The sequence below is a fragment of the Oreochromis aureus genome, linkage group 20, assembly GCF_013358895.1.
Source record: "Oreochromis aureus strain Israel breed Guangdong linkage group 20, ZZ_aureus, whole genome shotgun sequence".
NCBI lineage: Eukaryota > Metazoa > Chordata > Actinopteri > Cichliformes > Cichlidae > Oreochromis > Oreochromis aureus.
The window spans coordinates 16,113,088-16,132,319 of record NC_052961.1 but is presented as its reverse complement, the minus strand read 5'-3'; the positions used below and the strand labels follow the sequence as shown (position 1 = coordinate 16,132,319).

Below are 19,232 nucleotides of genomic sequence, written 5' to 3'. Positions count from 1 at the left end.
AAGAAAAGCGATATATGAAAAAAAAAACAACCTCACGGTTCTCTTTATGTTGCATATGTACAAGAAAGCCCTGAAAATGCAAAAAACCATCTATATCGTCACTGCTTTCCATCTACTGCAAATGTGCACACCCACAAACGGTCAACTTCAATCTCTATCTCTCATTATGTAGCTGAAAAGGGGTAACGGCTGATCTTATCACCACAAATGTTCTCTTGTCTAAGATCTGTAACACAAGAGCAATTTTGTACCCATGTTTTTACCCAAGATTCACTCAAAGAACAAAACTCCAAATAAAACAAGTCTAGGGACTTACCCTCACAGCCCAGTTTAGTGCAACTTAAGAAAAAACAAAAAACCTGCCTCTGTGGCAGGCAGAGGGTCATACTAGCTTAACATGTGCTAAAAGTCCCATTCTCTGCCAGCTAAAGCACTGGCCTGTAACCCCCGCTGGTGGAATCTGAAAGTGCTTGCACTGTGGATGGGGAGGAGAGAGAGAGTGAGAGAGAGAGAGAAAGAGCTAAAATGGGGTGCATTTGACACTAACCCAAAGCTCAACCAAGGATACAAAATAAAAAAGTGGTATCCAGCACTAATAACATATGTACATGTTACTTTTTTCAGCAAAATGTAAAGAAGCAGGAACTTGTTTTTAAGTAAAGGAAGCACAAGGCTGAGCTTTGTGGATAAAAAGTTTGAGTATTGTGAAAAGAAACTCCAGGCAATAAAACACTGTAAAACATTTGTTATCAAGCTGATAATGTGTAGCTACTGGCTAAAACTGGTGTTTTCCCATCACTGAGACAAGGCTGGTGCTGCGTTCATCCCTTGGCACTCTTCCAAGGAAAGGCAAAGTGACTACCGAGTACCTCACTGTACTTCCAGTACCACGCTCCTAAAGCTGGCAGCACTGCCGTGTTTAGTACAACAACTCTGACACAGAGTGCAAGACACTGACTCTCAGGATCACGTGCTAATAATGGGGAACCGCAGAGGTTCGCGACCCCTGCCCCTGACACCCCATTTATTCCATCAGGCAGTGACGATACCCCTCCCACCCACGACCCCACCCAAAACAAAATACCCCTTTCACTTAAAAAGTTTCGTATATAAAATTTTCAGTTATAAAAACACGTCTTTGCACAGTGCAACCTAGTGCAACTTGATTAGTTCAGTATATCTTTTCCTTTTTGTGTTCTCTTCATTGGCACTTGGTGAAACGGTTAAATTTCTGACTTTAGAGGCCTGCTGACCTAGCTTATGTGAGATGCCACTGGAGTAATGCTTTATCGGGAGGAATTTTTTTTTCTCTTAAAAGGTGGGGAAATTAATGTTCAATAACAACAATAAGTGCTTGTGTGTGTTTAATGCTTGAAGGGGGAAGTGCTACCATACACAGTGGGGGAAATTATTATTTGATTCCTTGCTGTATTTACAAGTTTGCTCACTTACAAAGAAATAAACAGTGGCTAATATTTAAGGGAGAATACCAACCAACCAAAAAAACAAACAAAAAAAACCCCCAAAACAAAAAATCCCCCCCAAAAAAACCAACATTACATAAACATCATAAATTTATTTGCAATCAGTGAGTGCAATAAACATCTCCTACAACCCAGCCAGAGTTCTGGCTCCAACAGATTGGCTAGTTAGAGATACTCCTTTATCTCCACTGATTGGCTGCACTAGACCTGCACTAGGCTGGAATGAGCTACAAGACCATCAGTAGGAAGGTTGGTGAGAAAGTGACAACTGCTGGTGTGAATGTTGGGAAATGGAAGAAATATAAAATGACTAAATCGCCCTCAGTCTGGAGCTCCTTGCATGATCCTGCCTCACAGCATGAAGATGATCATGAAAAAGGTGGTGGATTAGCCCAAAACTACACGTCAAGAGTTTATTAATGATCTGAAGACAGTTGGGATCACAGTCACCAAGAATACCATTGGTAACACACTAGTAAGCTGTAATAGACTGAAATGTTGCAGCACCTACAAGGTCCCCCTGCTCATGTAGGCACATGTACAGACCCATCTTAAGTTTGCCAGTGAACATCTAAGTGATTCAGAACAGGCTTTGGAGAAAGTGCTGCAGTGAGACATCATGTTTGGAGGAACAGAAATGCTGAGTATCACTCAAAGAAAACCAATCCCCACAGTCAGAGGTGGAAACATTATGCTTTGGGGCTCTCTTTCTGCTAAGAGCACAGGGCAACTTCACCGCATTAAAGGGGCCAATGGACGAGGCTGTGTACTGTAAAATCTTGGAAGAGAGCCTCCATCAGTCAGCCAGAACACTGAACATGGCTCGTGGATGAGTCTTGCAGCATGACAATGACCCAAAATATACCGCCAAGGCAACAAATGAATGGAGTGGCCTAGCTAGTCTCCAGACCTCAGTCCTAGAGAAAATCTGTGGAGGGAACTGAAGCTGAAACTGAGCTTTAAAGTGCCAAACAGAGGCCGAGAAAACTGAATGAATTTAGAGTTTCTGTAAAGAGGAGTGATCCAAAATCTCTCCTGAGATGTGTTCAAACCTGGTGACCAACTACAAGTAACCTCTTACTGCTGTGCTTGTCAACAAGGGTTTGTCCATCAAGTACTAAGTCATGTTTTACATGCAAACTTTTATGTAATGTGATTTACATAAAAGTTTGCATGTAAACTTTTGTTGTTGTTGGGTTTTTTTTGGTTGATATTCTTTCTTTTTAATTACATTAAAATGTAATTACCATAAAAACTAGTTTATTTCTTTGTAAGTGAGTGAACTCCAAAACTCAGGAGATAAAATAATTGTTTCTCTCACTCTAAGGTGGCATCAGCCAACAGCAGACAGCACATGCGACTCTGCGATGACAAAGGACAGCACAGGTGTTTCTATGGCGACAGATGTCTGAAGTCATCCTGCACCTCAGTCAAGGAGACTGCTCAAAGATGGCATTCTCATACGGAGGACAGGCACTCTGTTTGTCATACATTTCTACTGAGATCAGGTAACGGCAGTGTCGCTTAGAGAGTCGGGGGCATGCTGCAGAGCTGCATATAAAATCTGCTAAAAATAAACACAAAGTTGAATCTCAAAAAAAAGAAAAAGGAAAAAAATATACATCCGTTTTATCTGTCTCTGAGAGAAACATAGTTACCCGTTAAAAGTTTTTTCTTCTTAATGGAGTTGGGTTGTATCAGAATTAGCAGTCCAAAGAATAGATATTACAAACTGCACAGAAGATCCAGCAACACTTTCAACAGTCACATCGGTCAAAAAGTAAAGCTATTCTACATACTACAAGGGCTCATGGCGCCTTACTTTCAGACTTTACCTTCTTTTCTGTGACCTTTGAAAATAGGTGAAGTTTTGCCAGAAATCTTTATTTTGTCACTAAGAATGTCAGTACTTTTATTTGGCTCAATGGTTAATGAGAAGTATCTTTAGAAGATTATCTTTCATCTCAGTCATTTAAATCTAAAAACCACCTCAGCCAGCTCTGAGGAACTTGATGAGATGTACACTATGAATGGGGGAAGGGGAATAAGCGTAAATAATAATGCACTCTTAAAAATTGTTCCTGATTTTTTTTTTTAAATAATATCAAAAAGAGATCACTACATAGACTACTCATGTCATTTATTTGTCAATTACAAGTGCTTTTTGCCCTTGAAGTTCACAATTTAAAGCTAGTTAACCTTTAAACAGGGACGAACTAAAAAATATCTTGTTTTTATTTTGCTCTCTGTTGCTTATTTGAGATAAATGGGATTTTAAGAAGTAACCATTTACTTTAAATTTCCAGTTGTGATGTAAAACATCCTTAAAAGGATTAGGTTGAGGGGAAAAAACGAACAATAAAGAATTTAACCTTCTAAAAATCTACCACTTATATTTAACCTAAAGCATGGAAACCTTGGCCTCTCTTTTACTCTTATAGGCCTAATCTGAAAAGTAAGACTTCATTTTGGTAAAATATTGCTACATTAATTGTTTACATAAATCAGTCAATCTACAAAAACCCTGCCCTGCACTGACTTGACTTAATCCTGCTTATTTATTTCCAAATGTTACACCAGAGCAAAAGATAATTTCAGATGTATGAAATTAACTCTGGTGTGCAATGCTGGTTAATGCTAACTATTCCAAATATGGCAGAGTGAGTAACCTGTCCACTCAAAACTGTAAGAAAATGAATTAGAACGCCTGATCGTCATCATCAGGTGGCAATCAAGTCAGATAATAAGTCAGACTGTAAGTTAAAGTTTCAAAGGGCAGTTCTCATTCACGTATCGTTGTGGTAAACAATCTCTTTAAGAGCATCAGCTGTTAGAAGAGAAAACTATCAGCCTTTCAGCCTCAACTAAACCACAAAGCAAGACAGATGATAATCAATCCTGCAACTCTGCCAATTGCACAGTGAGTCTACTTGTTGCGTCAGCAACTCATTGCTGAAAATAAACTACACAGTATAAGAAACAGATGTCCACTTTTTTTGTTACCGTGATACTTTAAAAGAAGGTGCATATTTCTAAAAGTAGAGAGAAGAACAGAGGGAAATACATATCTTGAAAACATTTTGGTGCATCACAGGAAATATTTTTGTACCACTTAGTGTGAAGGGTTTTTGTGCAGCTTTGCAAAACAAATATAGCTGTTTGGCTACTCTGAATCTGCGTAACAAACTAGTTGTTTCATACTGGACAACACGCATTTCGACATGCAGTCAGCCAGACTGCTGAAGACAGAGATGGTAGAGCTTACGCCAAAAATGCTGGCTGTAAGTGAACAGGCTTTTTGCACCTGGTAGGTTTGGAGTCCCTTAAACAGTGACACTGAGAAACAGATATGCTACAGAGGTCTTACAAAGCACATCAGGTGTTAACCCATGATCCGACTCAAAAACAGTAGCTTGCATGATGCTCTTCTGATAAACAACAGAGCATACCCAAAAGCTTATTTGTAGTCTTTAAACAATGCCTTGAGTTGAAGCAATTTGAAAACAAAAACTCAAATCAGAAGGCTTATAATCGAATTTAAATGTTTCTTTTTTTCCTTAACTCAACAGAGTGAAAATGTTTCAGTCTTAGAACAAAGTATCCAAACCTGCATAAAGATTTCTTTTTTTTCCCCTCTCTCTCGAGAAGTTTTTTTTTTAAATGTTTGTTTTGAAGCATCAGTTTTGTTTTGTCTTTGTGTTTGGAAACGGAAAAGAGTGAAGGCGAAACCCCCTGCTGGGCTGGAGGAAGCAGTGCTGAGAACTCCATTGTGAAGAGACTCCCCTTATTTCCTCAGTGGAAGTGTCCACCTCGCTGTCGCTCCTAGCGGGGAAGAGCTCATATCGCAGACCGAGGAAGGGGACTTTATTAGTCGGTGAATCTCTGACAGGCCTTTTTCCAACGACAGGCTGTGCACCACATGTCTCTCTTCTCCATGCCGTACACCTTTCGGCACTTCTTCGCCTCCCCACGGGGTTTCCTTGGTAACAGCAGATGTGACAGCATAAGGACATGCACATAGACATCCAGACACACACATGGGCAAACAGCATACATTTACGAACAATGTGCTTAAAGGTGAGTAGGTATAGTATCTCTCTTTTAAATAATTCAGTATAAATGTGATTCAGTACAAGAACACCATTTTTGAAGAGGCCGATATTATCATACCTATACACATATAATATCTGACATGGTTCAGCACCTTGAAGAGTAACGCAGGCTTCAGCCCAATAACATCACACTGGTACAAATGTAATCACATTCACATTTCAGAAAGTATATTAGTGCAAGCAGCTATAGTTTTATTCATTTAACCTACTGTGACCCACTGAAAAGATAATAGCTTTGTAGCTACAATAGCCACAATTTTTCATTTTAGTTCCCAGCTTGAGGAGTTTGCATGGACTTCCTGCAGACTCCTCTAAGGGAACTAATGGAAAGTGTGTTGAAAGCATAGACAATTAAAAAAGGTGGACGTAGCTACCATGACGTCACCAACTGGTTTCTGAAGTCCAGTTTTACACCCTCGAAATGAGCGTTTCTCACCATCTGACAAGGACGGGCACGTCTAACTGTGAAACCATGTGCTTTGTCAGCTATTGACTTGTGTTTTACAAGTTGTTAGCCAATGACTACGCAGTTTCATACCATTTCATTTTCCCATAGAGTTCTATAGAACCACAAGTCTTTTAGCAACCACAGCTTTCGCCATCTGGTGGCCCAGATGCTACGTACATGTTTTTTACTGTATACATTTGTAAGCAAAAGTAAGAAAAAAATGCAAAAGAAAGAAAAGATTTCACATTTGATACCAAATGCTGAATCTGCAAACACAGAGAGAAAGAGCTAGTCATTTACACTCCCATCCACACCTATAGCCAATTTATAACACCTTTAGAACACACACACACACACACACACACACACACACACACACACACACACACACACACACACACACACACACACACACACACACACACACACACACACACACACACACACACAGAAAAGCACCAGATGACCAACAGTTTAAAATCCAAAACGTTCTTCCTATGAAGCAAAAGTACTTTTAGTACTTTGACTCAACCAGACTTAATCAGCACTCAAAGTAAATTGTGGATGCATACCTGGCTCCTTGTGTTGATTTAGGCGATGGCGTAATCAGTGGATGGTTCTTGTTAACAGTGGTGTGTGCGCTAGGTGCTGGCTGCCGCTTTTCTCCAATGCTAACTGTACGAACATGAGTTGTAGCCCCCTGTAAAAGAGTCATAAGTCAGTTGCTCAATATCATACTGACACAGAGAAGACCAGCTTCATCAAGAGAAATGATCAGTTATCAAATACTGATTGAACAGACACATGAGGTTTATGCAATTACAACCACATAATGATGACAGCTGAAATACAGAAAGAAACAACCTTGAGTTTTCTGCTCGTCTTAATGAACTACAGTACCTTAGTGTAGCACAAGACCACACCGTGTCACTCCTGTTAGTTAATAATAGGACAAAAAAGAACAATTGGATACACAAGATTTGAACAATGTCAGCTGGTCTGATGATTGCCAATTTCTGCTGCCTGCAGATCGTAGAGTCCGATTTTGGCTTAAATAGCATGAAAGCATGCCACCTTCTATAACTGGACTCCTAAGAAACTTTTTAAAATTCATCATTTCAACAAAGCCTTCAACCTCTAGACTTTGTTTATTTATACTCTTTTGTAAAGTGTCCTGGGTTTCTTTACAGGTGCTATACAAATCTAAATTATTAATATTAATATTACATCAACAGTTCAGGTTGCTACTGATGGTGTAATGGTGTGTTGCTATACTTGCTCAGGACACTTTGGGTTCCATAGTATCAAACTAATCATAACTAAAACAGCGTGACATGAGTATTGCTGAGTATTGTTTTCTGATCACGTCCATCTCTTCAGGATTCTGGTGAACCAATTCTATCATGACTGCTTCCAGTAAGATAATGCTGGTTTCTTAAACAGGACAGTGAGTTCTTTGTATTCAAAGGGCCTCCACAGTCATCAGATCTCAATCTAATAGAGGTAGTGGGATATGGTGGAGATTCACATCATGGATGTGCAGCCAACAAATCTGCAGCAACCGTAGGATGCCATCATGTCAATATGCACTAAAATCTCACAGGGATGTTTCCATCACCTCATTGAATCTATGCCATAAAAAACCAGGCAATTCTGCAGACAAAAGAGAACAACGCAGTACTAGCAAGGCGTACCTAATAAAGTGGCAGGTGAACATACTGTTCAGTGGTCTGAGCACCCTTTGGCAAATTACATATATTTCTGAAGTGAAAAGTAAAAATAGCAGTCTTTTCTTTGCATTTTAATGCAGAATTAATGTTCATTTCATATACTAAAAAAAAAATAAAAATCAAAAGACAAAAACAAAATACCAATCTAAAAAGTAATTTTTTATGTCTACGTTTCTCACTGTTTTTGATTACTAAGAGCAACAAGATCACCTTGTGGAGCGGTGTACTGTGCAACAACTATAAAACATACACAGGTTTATCACAAATATACAAATGACATTGAAATTTTGCATTTGTGTGGTTCAGACACTGGCACGAGCATGACTTAAAAGTTCTCTGCAAAACAACCGTGAGAAAACAGAGGAAACTGCCTTTCCATAATTACTCTGCTCCTTCTTCCAGCTCCAATTTTTCCTACCAGTGGGAAAGCTACCACTATCTACAGGGAGTGCAGAATTATTAGGCAAATGAGTATTTTGTCCACATCATCCTCTTCATGCATGTTGTCTTACTCCAAGCTGTATAGGCTTGAAAGCCTACTACCAATTAAGCATATTAGGTGATGTGCATCTCTGTAATGAGAAGGGGTGTGGTCTAATGACATCAACACCCTATATCAGGTGTGCATAATTATTAGGCAACTTCCTTTCCTTTGGCAAAATGGGTCAAAAGAAGGACTTGACAGGCTCAGAAAAGTCAAAAATAGTGAGATATCTTGCAGAGGGATGCAGCAGTCTTAAAATTGCAAAGCTTCTGAAGCGTGATCATCGAACAATCAAGCGTTCATTCAAAATAGTCAACAGGGTCGCAAGAAGCGTGTGGAAAAACCAGGCGCAAAATAACTGCCCATGAACTGAGAAAAGTCAAGCGTGCAGCTGCCAAGATGCCACTTGGTGTACCAGTTTGGCCATATTTCAGAGCTGCAACATCACTGGAGTGCCCATAAAGCACAAGGTGTGCAATACTCAGAGACATGGCGTGACAGGTAAGAAAAGCTGAGTACGACCACCACTGAACAAGACACACAAGCTGAAATGTCAAGACTGGGCCAAGAAATATCTCAAGACTGATTTTTCTGCTTTTATGGACTGATGAAATGAGTGAGTCTTGATGGGCCAGATGGATGGGCCCGTGGCTGGATTCAAAGGGCAGAGAGCTCAGTCCCACTCAATCGCCAGCAAGGTAGTGGGAGGTGGAGTACTGGTTTGGGCTGGTATGTCAAAGATGAGCAAATGGGGGCAGCAACCGTGAGGATGGAGCCAGCTCAACTCCCAGTCCTACTGCCAGTTTCTGGAAGACACCTTCTTCAAGCAGTGGTACAGGAAGAAGTCTGCATCCTTCAAGAAAAACATGATTTTCATGCAGGACAATGCTCCATGCAGACAAGTACTCCACAGCGTGGCTGGCAAGAAAGGGTATAAAAGAAGAAAAACTAATGACATGGCCTCCTTGTTCACCTGATCTGAACCCCATTGAGAACCTGTGGTCCATCATCAAATGTGAGATTTACAAGGAGGAAAACAGTACACCTCTCTGAACAGTGTCTGGGAGGCTGTGGTTGCTGCTTCATAATGTTGATGGTGAACAGAAAAACACTGACAGAATCCATGGATGGCAGGCTTTTGAGTCTCCTCTAAAAAGAAAGGTTTTATATTGGTCGCTGATTTGTTTTTGTTTTGATTTTTGAATGAGAAATGTATATTTGTGAATGTGGAGATGTTATATTGGTTTCACTGGTAAAAAATAAATAATTGAAATGGGTATATATTTGTTTTTGTTAAGTTGCCTAATAATTATGCACAGTAATAGTCACCTGCACACACAGATATCCCCCTAAAATAGCTAAAACTGCAAAACAAACTAAAAACTACTTGAAAACATTCAGCTTTGATATTAATGAGTTTTCCAGGTTCATTGAGAACATGGTTGTTGTTCAAAAATAAAATTATTCCTCAAAAATACAACTTGCCTAATAATTCTGCACTCCCTGTACAGTGGAAGACAAAAGAACTCTTTTGCTGGTTGTGTAATCGAGCCTTCATTCAAAGTGGTGGTAAACTCTGTTGGTATCATGTTATAGCCATTGCACTGAGCAAACAAATTGTATTAGATAATGATCATTTGAAACCAACAGACTCGTAAACTGCTTTAGGTACAGAAACAAAGACTGACACTTCTCTGTATAAAAGAACATAGCGTAAAGAAGCAAGGACGGGAAAAACAAAAAAGTGAAAAAAAGCTTCCATGAAAAGAGCAGTGGAGAAGTTAAGATGAAGTTAAAAGGGTTGTGAGATAAAGCCTCACTCACCGGGATGCCTTTAAAAATGACAGGAGGGGACTGCCACGACACACTGATGCCATTGCCAGTCCCAGTTCCAGGCCCGATCCCATTACCACTGCCTATCCCAGCCAGCTCAGGACCCACTGGGATACTCACTGGAGCGGTGGCCTGGAACATGGACAGCCACCCCACATAGCCAGGAGAAGACACAACAGAAACGAGAAGGGACGGGAAATGAGCAAAGAGAAACAGAAAATAAGAGATCAGAGAGGGAATAGGTTGTATAAATTAGAAAGGAAGGCATATCTTCAGCTTTCAATCTGAAAGGTGCCTTAAACTAAATACTGATTACAAATGTACAACAAAACTGCTAATATGTTTTAATTCACACAAATAAAAAGATTTGAGTGAAGATTTTAGTCAACCAAAACTGGCAGGCACTTACAAAATATTGCACAAACGGCAGTATAAAGAATAGCAGGAAGAGTATGAAGTTAGGATAAATAAAAGAGTACGCATACAGTACAATACAGAGAAAATGAAGTAGTCCTATTCAGTTTCTTTGCATAAAAGAAACATCGCAGTTTCTTTTATATGTGTATTCGGTTGTCATAGCAACTAAAAGTGTGATCCTACCTGATGCCAATTAAAAGGACTGAATTCTGTGAATTCCTAAAGTATTTAAACTTTAACCAAACTTCCAGCTGACACCATGTAATTTTACTTTCAAGGACGGGTCAATAGAAACGGCGCATAGACAGGCAAGGAAGGCCAATGAGAAGAGGTTTAAGAAGGCATAGACACCTAAAATACACAGGAGTAAAACTTTTCTGATATCAAAATGACCAAAAACTGGATTCGGACTTCATTCTTCATTTGAACTTCTGTCAATATTTGCCAGAAAGTTTTGATTCTCTCCTGTTACATACTCCCACACTGGCGGAGGAGCTAAGTAACTCACGCTGGCCTCTTTATTTATTCATTTATTTATTTGTTTGTTTTCACTGATTTCAAAAACTGCCTCTGCACATTCCACATATTAGAATACTGAATCCTGGATTAGTAACATGCCAAATGTTTAATGTTTTGTCTTGGTTTTTTTTTTTGTTTGTTTGTTTTGAATGCAGCTTCAGCTATTCTGTGTGTCTTGTCTCGCGCTGAATGTGAATTACCTGGTAGGCATGGTCAGTGCGGATGTGGCAGAGTGTGGAGGGAGCTGACTGACTGAGCAGTGAAGGGGCGTGGCACTGCGAACCATTCATGTTGATGTGCTTGGAGTGAGGGACATCGGTGAGTGGTGGAGGGAAGATGGGCGGCGGACCGGCTGTGGTTGGGGAGGTGGGTGTGAGGTTGGACAAGCCCTCCGTGAGGCTGTCCATGTTGACCTCAATCTCTGAGTAGTAGAAGTCCTCTTCTCCATCACTGTAGTCAGAGTCACTGCTTCGCCTACAGGGGAAGGTTACATATTCACGATTTAAAATAAACATTTAAATTGGTTTTTAAGATAAACTGTAAACATACAAGTGATAATGATAAGAAACCACAAACAGGCTCTCAATACATTATGACGGAATCAAGATAGACATCTATAAACATGGATAGACAAGTTGTTGATTATAACAAAAAAAAAGGGTACTCTCTCCAACAGAAGGGGGCAGTATAACCCAGTGTGCTACAAAGGTCCTTAAACATACAAGCTGGGAATTAAACTAGCAAAAACAAAAACTAAGTACAACGCCCACAAGACAAAATAATCCTTCGAGTAACAGTGTCTCTTTCTCTTAACTTAGAATTGCATAAAGGTATGAAATCACTTTCAAGCCTTCTGGGAGTGATTTCTGATTACCCAAGGCGTACCTGCTGCACAGCAAAAACAGCCACAGCATGACTCATCATTGCCAGTTGACCATATATAATGTAATGTGATGTCTTGCAAAAGAAACAACATCTCCATGCATTGTAATAAATTATGGGTTAAGCTGTGAAGAATTGGTCTTAACTGGGCAATGCACAGCTGCAGTCATAATTATTCACCTTCATAAACTTGTGATGTGAATACTATTTATACAACATTTTTCCTTTTGTAATATTCACATAACCTTTTATGTGCCCTTTGCTTAAGAATGTAGAATCTTCCTTCAAGCACTGCCTTTTTTCGTGTAATCAGTTTAGTCTTTCTATCTTTTGAGACAGATCATTTATCTTTGCTATACTTGGTTGTCAGCTTAAAAACCTGTATTTTAAGGATTTATATCTGCTCAGCAGGTCTAAATCCCCTAAAAAAAATCTTATTTTTGAGCAGTTAGAAATTCTTACCAGAAAATGAAAATGTTTAACTTGTAAACCTTTGCATACGCTCCATGGCTGAATGGTTTTTGATAGCAAATGTGCCTGTGAGCAACTGTGCAGATGCACAGTAATTCAATAGCCCAGTTGGACACCATCCAAACTGTGGCAATGTGTGTCACTTTTCTTGTCTTACCGCACTATTTTAAAATCACAAGGTATGGGAGTATTATCTGGAGCTGCAGAAAAGAGATTACTAACACAAACAGAAAACACAGCCTTAAACAATGACAGCTTCACAAAAAAGAATATCCGTGTGATCTCTTGAGATTATAAAACACATGACGGTGGTGCGTGCATATTTAGGTATTTAGCTAAGAAAAGCATGGTGCTAAGTGCATGATACACACAATATAAAAAACTATGTTTGAGAGCCTGATATTTTCTAATCATTTAATCATTTTTTCTAAACATCTGACAGCACAACATGAATATGCAGCTGTAATCTGGTCATATTTTACACAGATACGGTCTGCTGAGCCCCAAGGCAGTAACTCAACACTGTGTGGGTTTACTTTGTAATGACTACCAACTAACCCCAGGTGGATGGTGCGGATGTGTCGCTGGATCCCTGAGGAGGTGCTGAGGACCTTTTCACAGTTCTTCCACAAGCACTTGAACATGACCTTCATTGAGTTCTGCAAGAGACGTTTACCAAAAACAAAACTAAAGTTAGCTGGCTGTTGCAAAATCTTAGCAGTTGTGCTCTGGTTTCTGAGTGTGAATCAAGCTGCAATTAAAACAATAAATAAATGAACACATTTTCTGCATAACACTGTTATGCATGGGATGGCCTGTGTCGCCACCTCAATAAGAACTGCTCTGTTGAGAAAGAGGAAAGGATAAAGTCAGAGAGGCGACAGTGGGAACTCTTTGGGATGGAATGGGGATATATAGCACAGGAAATAATTCGGTGATTGCATAAAAGGCTGGTCACACTGTTTAACAAAACATTCAAGACCTCTCACAAAACTTAGACGTGCAATTTGGAAATTTTTCTCATAGCTGATCCTCTTGTTTTTTTGTGATTTTACCAAAAGAAAGAACAACAAAAGAACAAAACATAAGACCTTAGTTCATTTAAATGGGAAGCTGTTAGTTGATGAGAGATAGATTGCCACTTTTTATTTTGACTTATTTTCTTTTTCCACATATCAGGCCCTGGCAGCTGTCCCTTTAGCAGGCAGGGACCTGCATTGCTGCTAATGAAAGACAGTGGGTGAAAGACGGTGGGTGTGTGCTTTTATTACCTTCCAATAGCCTCTGGAGAAAAAAGGGCAAGAAGAAGAGAACTGAGGGAGGGAGGCACAAGAGAGAGGAAGCAGGGCAAGAGAAGGGAGATTAAAGCAGGTTTTTAACAATAGTTACATTAACTTTCTCCTGCACCGCTATTCCTCTGAACTACTTCTCACTGACTCCTACTGCATACACTTACCCCTAACTGTATTCAAAAACACAAGAGGCCAAACTCCTAAACTCTTTGACTGATGCTACCTTTATGCACATACCCCATGAAGCTGTTTGCAACAAAAAGTACACAGCAAAGCTAATCTGTAATCCTACAAACAATCACAAATCACTTAATTCTCAAAGCGTTTTTCTTGCCTCTTACCACAGTAACATTAAGACTAGTGAACGCCATGTTAAATAATCCTCTTAATTCAATGCCTGCACAAAAATCAGACAGCCTAAAATCCAGTGGGGGTAGTTGCTGTTAAGAGTTTGTGACAGTTATGTCACAACACAAAGCTAACCAGCAAATTAGCCAACCTTTAAGCCCACTTCCACACAACTTGTTTTTCTATACTTGCCCCAGCATCATCCTACTTAATTTCCTGTCTGCTTATCTATAGAATGGCATGTCCTTGGAGTCTTTATGGTTTTCATATATTCTGCAGCTAAATAATCTTCACTGCTGCCTCACTCCAGGGAGGCTCAATTGCAAACTCCCACATATACAGTATATGAGCTCTCCTTTGTCACCGTATGGCCGGAGGAAATATTGAGATTGATTTCTCCTTCTGCTGCTACCCTGTGCATCAGTTCTCCTTTCCGTTTTTATACCCTCCAACTGCCCTCATTTTTATGCATCCCTTGCATGCTTACTTCCTGCTGTTCATTCCTACACCGTCTGCCGATTTTCTTTCATTCGTACAAAACCCTACCACCTCTTTCCCTGAAAGGACTGAAAAGGCGATTGGAAGCTACTTGACAGCAAAAACATTTTGCTGTTCTGGACTGCTTCTGTGGTACAAAACGGAGGAGGTAAAGTAAAAGCAAGAACATAATCAATCGTCCACACAACCAGAGAGTGGCAGGCCATATGTAAGAGCTTATTTAACCTGCCTAGTGCTTATGTTTGACTGTTTGTGTTGTGGATTTTCTATCTCTCCTACCTAGTACTTAAAAATCAGAAAGGCACAGAGCTGTTTGTATACAAGCTCAGCTTGATTTACTATCTTCAGGATGTACTCTATATATTTAGCCTAGACATGTGTTAAATGCTCTTACCCTATAACAGCTGGGATAGCCTCCTGGCCCCTGGGACCCTAAGTTGGATAAGTGGTTAAGAAAATGGATGGACAGATGGGTGGATGAACCACTGATTATTCCCTATTCAAAATTCAAATTTAATCTGCTTTTTCCTCTTTTAAACTTACACTAAACTTCTCTATGAAACTTTATCAAGTCGACAACAGTCACTTCAAGGAGCTTTATATTGTGAGGTAGAGACCCTACAATAATACAGCAAACACTCCCGCAATCAGGCGACCCACTAAAAGCAAGGGCTTGGCAACAGCAGGAAGGAAAAACTCTCTTTTAATGGGAAGAAACCTCCGGCAGAACCAGACTCAGTGTAGCCATCTGCTGCAATCAGCTGGGGGTGAGAGGAGTGAGACAGGACAACATACATGCTGTGGAAATGCAGTATGGTGTATAAACACAGAGGGGAAAAAAGGTCAAGAAGAAGAAATGCTCAGTGCACTATGGGAAGCCCCCAGCAGCCTACACCAAATCTAAACACAAACTGTAATCATCAGGTGTAGTCAGGTGAAAAAAACTGTTGAGACCAAAACAAACAAAGTCGAAGCTTCAGAGGTGTGACACCACTGCCTCAAGCTTCAAGCCGCTTGGATGCCACAAAACTGCCCAAGTTAAGAAAGAAAGAAAGAAAGTCAGGACGTAAGCTTTTATCTTTACCTTTCGCTTCCGAGGTATGGGGTCTTCAAACATGAAGTGCGGGCTCTCTGTGACATCCTCACTGCCATCATCACCCTGGGACGAGAGCGGGAAGTTCTTGTTGGTATCGTTTAAAAGTGGTGGGGACGGAGTGGAGGGGACTGAATGGTCACTGGCATCCCAGCTCCAGTTGCCGCTGGTCGAACTGCTGTAGCTAGCTGACAGCACCTCTTTCCAAGCTCTGCCGGCCGGCTCGGGGGCTGTAGTTAATACAACACAACAACTTAATGTTATTGGCAAGACGTGACTGAAATGAGGATGTTTTATGTTTGAAGACATACAAATCTGACCATGAACTAAGAGCCAAATGTGAACCAGTGAGGTATGAGAAAAAAATAGAAGTTCTGAGAACAGGTCCATAAAAACAGCAAACTTAGCCGATTTAAATCTGGCCATCTCATGGATGAGAGGACAGCTTTGAGCTTCCAACACAGCTGTTATTTTCAGATCGCTTCCCGTCATCTTCTGACCATGCTGCATACCAGAGTGCCAGCTCAGAGCACTTTTTGGCCAGACAACATAACAATCTTCATTCACCATATGGGCCCCTCATTAGATTTGCCTCCCTGCAACTTTCTCCATTCCCCAAAAATAACAATGTGAAGGGCAGCAGTTTTGGCACACTGGACCAGATTCAGTGGCCATTGCAGACACAAATTAAGTGGACAGCTGCCCTGAAGGAAAAAAAAGAAAAGAAAGAAAAAACAGTCCAGGGGGTGCACAAGGAGATGGCCTTGAATGGACAACCAATTTTAACTTGATCTGTTATCAGAACTCTTTCATAATACCTCTCAATTTTAAATTTGCATTACTGGAAACATAATATTGGGGCTCTCTTGCAAAACAATCCCAATTCTAATGTCACAAAAAAATTAAAACATATATCTTAATCTATAAACCTTGCAAGCGTATTTCCACAAATTATATAATATCTAAAACAATGGATTCTTTACTACACCACATATTTTTTTTAGCTACTGTATACTGAAACTTCAACCATTGAGTCCAAACTTTCTTTACTTCCCAGAATGAATACTATACAATTTCCAGTGTATAGGCCCAGAAACCCTTCAATACATTTGTTAATTTGCTGATCAATTATATAGTGCTTTAAGACTTGATTATCACAATGGCTTTATCTGACTTTTAATCTGGCAAATTATAGTGAAAAACGCAGAGCAAGGACTAATATCATACATTTTGGAGAGAACTTCTACAATTCAATAACTGTTTCCCATATAAATATAAAGAGATAAGGGTTATCAAACTATTTTTCAGAATTATCAAGGGGCTTCAGTGGACTGTGTGTTTTCACACAAAAAAATATAAAAATAAAAATAGGATACCCAATCCTGTCTCAACTCATAAAAACAAAACCTGTCACTTTTTTAACAACCAAATCCACCAGGAGCTAAACAAATAAATAAACAATTTAATTTTTAAGTTACAAAAATATAAGGGGAGGTTTTGGAGCTTACATTAAAAAAAACTATCTCAACAGGGATCCATACAACCATGGATATTTTTTATAAAAACCACTGTGATTTACCACAGAGTAATCAAGCAACACCCCCTTTCTGAAATATTTTGTCAAATAAGCATTTCATCAAGCATTGCAATCACAAACCCACAGCATCCTCTGATCTAATCTAATGACTGCATCACAGACCATTTCTAAAATGAAAGCTTACGTTCTTGGTTTATTTCTATTATGTCCAAAATGGTGCAGCAGTGTCAACAGGGTGCTTCTAGCCTTTAGAGATAAAAACTATATGAGCTCTTCCTGAGAGCAAAAAACCAGCAGCCCGGGTTTAACGCTGAGCTAAAAAGCTGTCAGGACTTTGACCGTCTGGTGGTTGGCATGGTAATAGCAACCACAGCAACACTGGAAACAGCAAAAGGAGCTGTGGTGAAATGGTCAAGGCTAAACAGTTGGCAGTAAGTGCTGGGCTTGGGTAAACATACATGCATGGAAAGATGAGGGAATAAAGTGCTAATAACACTGCGTGACCCTTCTCTGGGATAAATACATGTTAACACATCAACGAGTCAGCAGCTCAGTCTGTGTCAGGGTAAACTAACATCAAGTGATTTGTGATGAGCACCGTCCCCAGCGAGCAACACAATGTGAATGTCCTTGATTTTGTTAAACACAGTGGATGAGTCAGTGTGTGACAAAGCAGCTTGCACTCAAGGAGCAGTAGGTGCATGAATGCAGCTGATGGCGAGCCATTGGTGTTACCTGTGGGTGCAGACGAAGGGTAATGCACCAAAGGTGATGTGGACAGTGAGGTCAGGACGGTGGCAGCCATCACCTCCTTATCGGCATGACCTGACGGCTTCCTGCAAAACAAAAATGCACACTGAGCACGAGAAACATATCTGGTGTAGTTTTAAAGGGTACTCTTGTCTAACTAACCCCATGCTCTATAAAACAGGTTTGTCTTGACTGTTTTTCAGAGTATTGGAAAATATTTAAGGAAAAAAACAGTCTAACCTTGTCCCCAGAGAAACATTCAATTCTCTATACAGCCACAAAATACAAATTGTGATGTTAGAAGAAATTTAGATTAGGAGGTAAACAAGTCCAACAAGTAGCCAGAGCACAGAGAGATATGTAATTTCATGTACAGTAAATCTTAGACAACTTACTATTGTGTGGGTTCAAATATGTGCTTGTGTGCATATATACAAACACGGGGACAATGCCTCTAGAGTGAAAGTGTTTTGTGGTGTGTTTCTGCACAGCTTGTGCAACCTCGCTTAGAGGGGAGAACCATGCTTTTTGCTCAGTTCCTTCTCAGAACGCCCCATGCAAAGCAATCCACCCTCATCTTAAATCTTATTCATACTACCCACTTGAACTGACACCAGAAAACATTCACAAACACAGGCACAGACAGCCTAAACAGTGTGTTTTGGCATAAGGCATTCTTGTTAAAAAAAAGATCCTGCAAAGACAAATAACCTTATCTGCTTCAGACACACACTTATTATATCTGTTGGTTCTATTTAAGACTTCTACTGTCCTTGAAAGCAAAATGTGGGGAAACCTATTTGAGGCCAGGCCAGGCATTCATCCCCACACAGTTGTTCACATTTGCACACACATAAACAGATTTCAATTCTCATGTAAGATCCTGAAAAAAAGAGGCCCTATCAAAGACATACCAGTGTCCATACCAATCAGCTATGTAAGTAAATATAAATCCAAATTTACCGATCTGTGCTATACACAGTAGACACACACTCCTATTCTCATAGAGAATAGTCTGCAGCTTTAAGAGCTCTAGTCCCGCCCCAGACTTCTTCACTACACAACCAGAGTAAACTGGTTTGAGGCATTTTCTCAGCCAAGCCCTAAGCCCTGGCAGAGATCCACTCTTGAATTCTCGGTGCGCGTACACACACACACACACACACACACACACACACAAAACTTCATGCTGGAATCAACAAACAAGAGAAGTACGCTTCTAAAACAGCAAGTCTACGTGTATCTGCGCACATTCACACACATTTTCAAATGAGAAGTCTCTAAAACATTTTACAGACGCAGAAAAATTTTTTAAAAAGTGCCTAAGCTCCCAC

General features: G+C 40.0%; 1 protein-coding gene across 2 annotated transcripts in view; it reads right to left on the bottom strand.

Moving 5' to 3' along the window:
• Positions 1-1,075: 1,075 nt before the first annotated feature.
• Positions 1,076-19,232, bottom strand: part of si:rp71-79p20.2 (zinc finger protein 704) — a 38,421-nt gene continuing 20,264 nt past the window's right edge. Inside the window, exons 3-9 of one of the 2 annotated variants that reach the window (XM_039604639.1) lie at positions 17,884-17,984; positions 15,603-15,841; positions 12,939-13,039; positions 11,228-11,501; positions 10,083-10,223; positions 6,617-6,744; positions 1,076-5,463 (exon numbers count right to left, since the gene is read on the bottom strand). In XM_039604639.1, coding sequence (XP_039460573.1) covers positions 5,352-5,463; positions 6,617-6,744; positions 10,083-10,223; positions 11,228-11,501; positions 12,939-13,039; positions 15,603-15,841; positions 17,884-17,984 — 1,096 coding nt within the window. In that variant the 3' untranslated portion in view covers positions 1,076-5,351. The remainder of the gene's footprint in view (positions 5,464-6,616; positions 6,745-10,082; positions 10,224-11,227; positions 11,502-12,938; positions 13,040-15,602; positions 15,842-17,883; positions 17,985-19,232) is intronic. The other variant, XM_039604640.1, reaches the window with a different exon arrangement.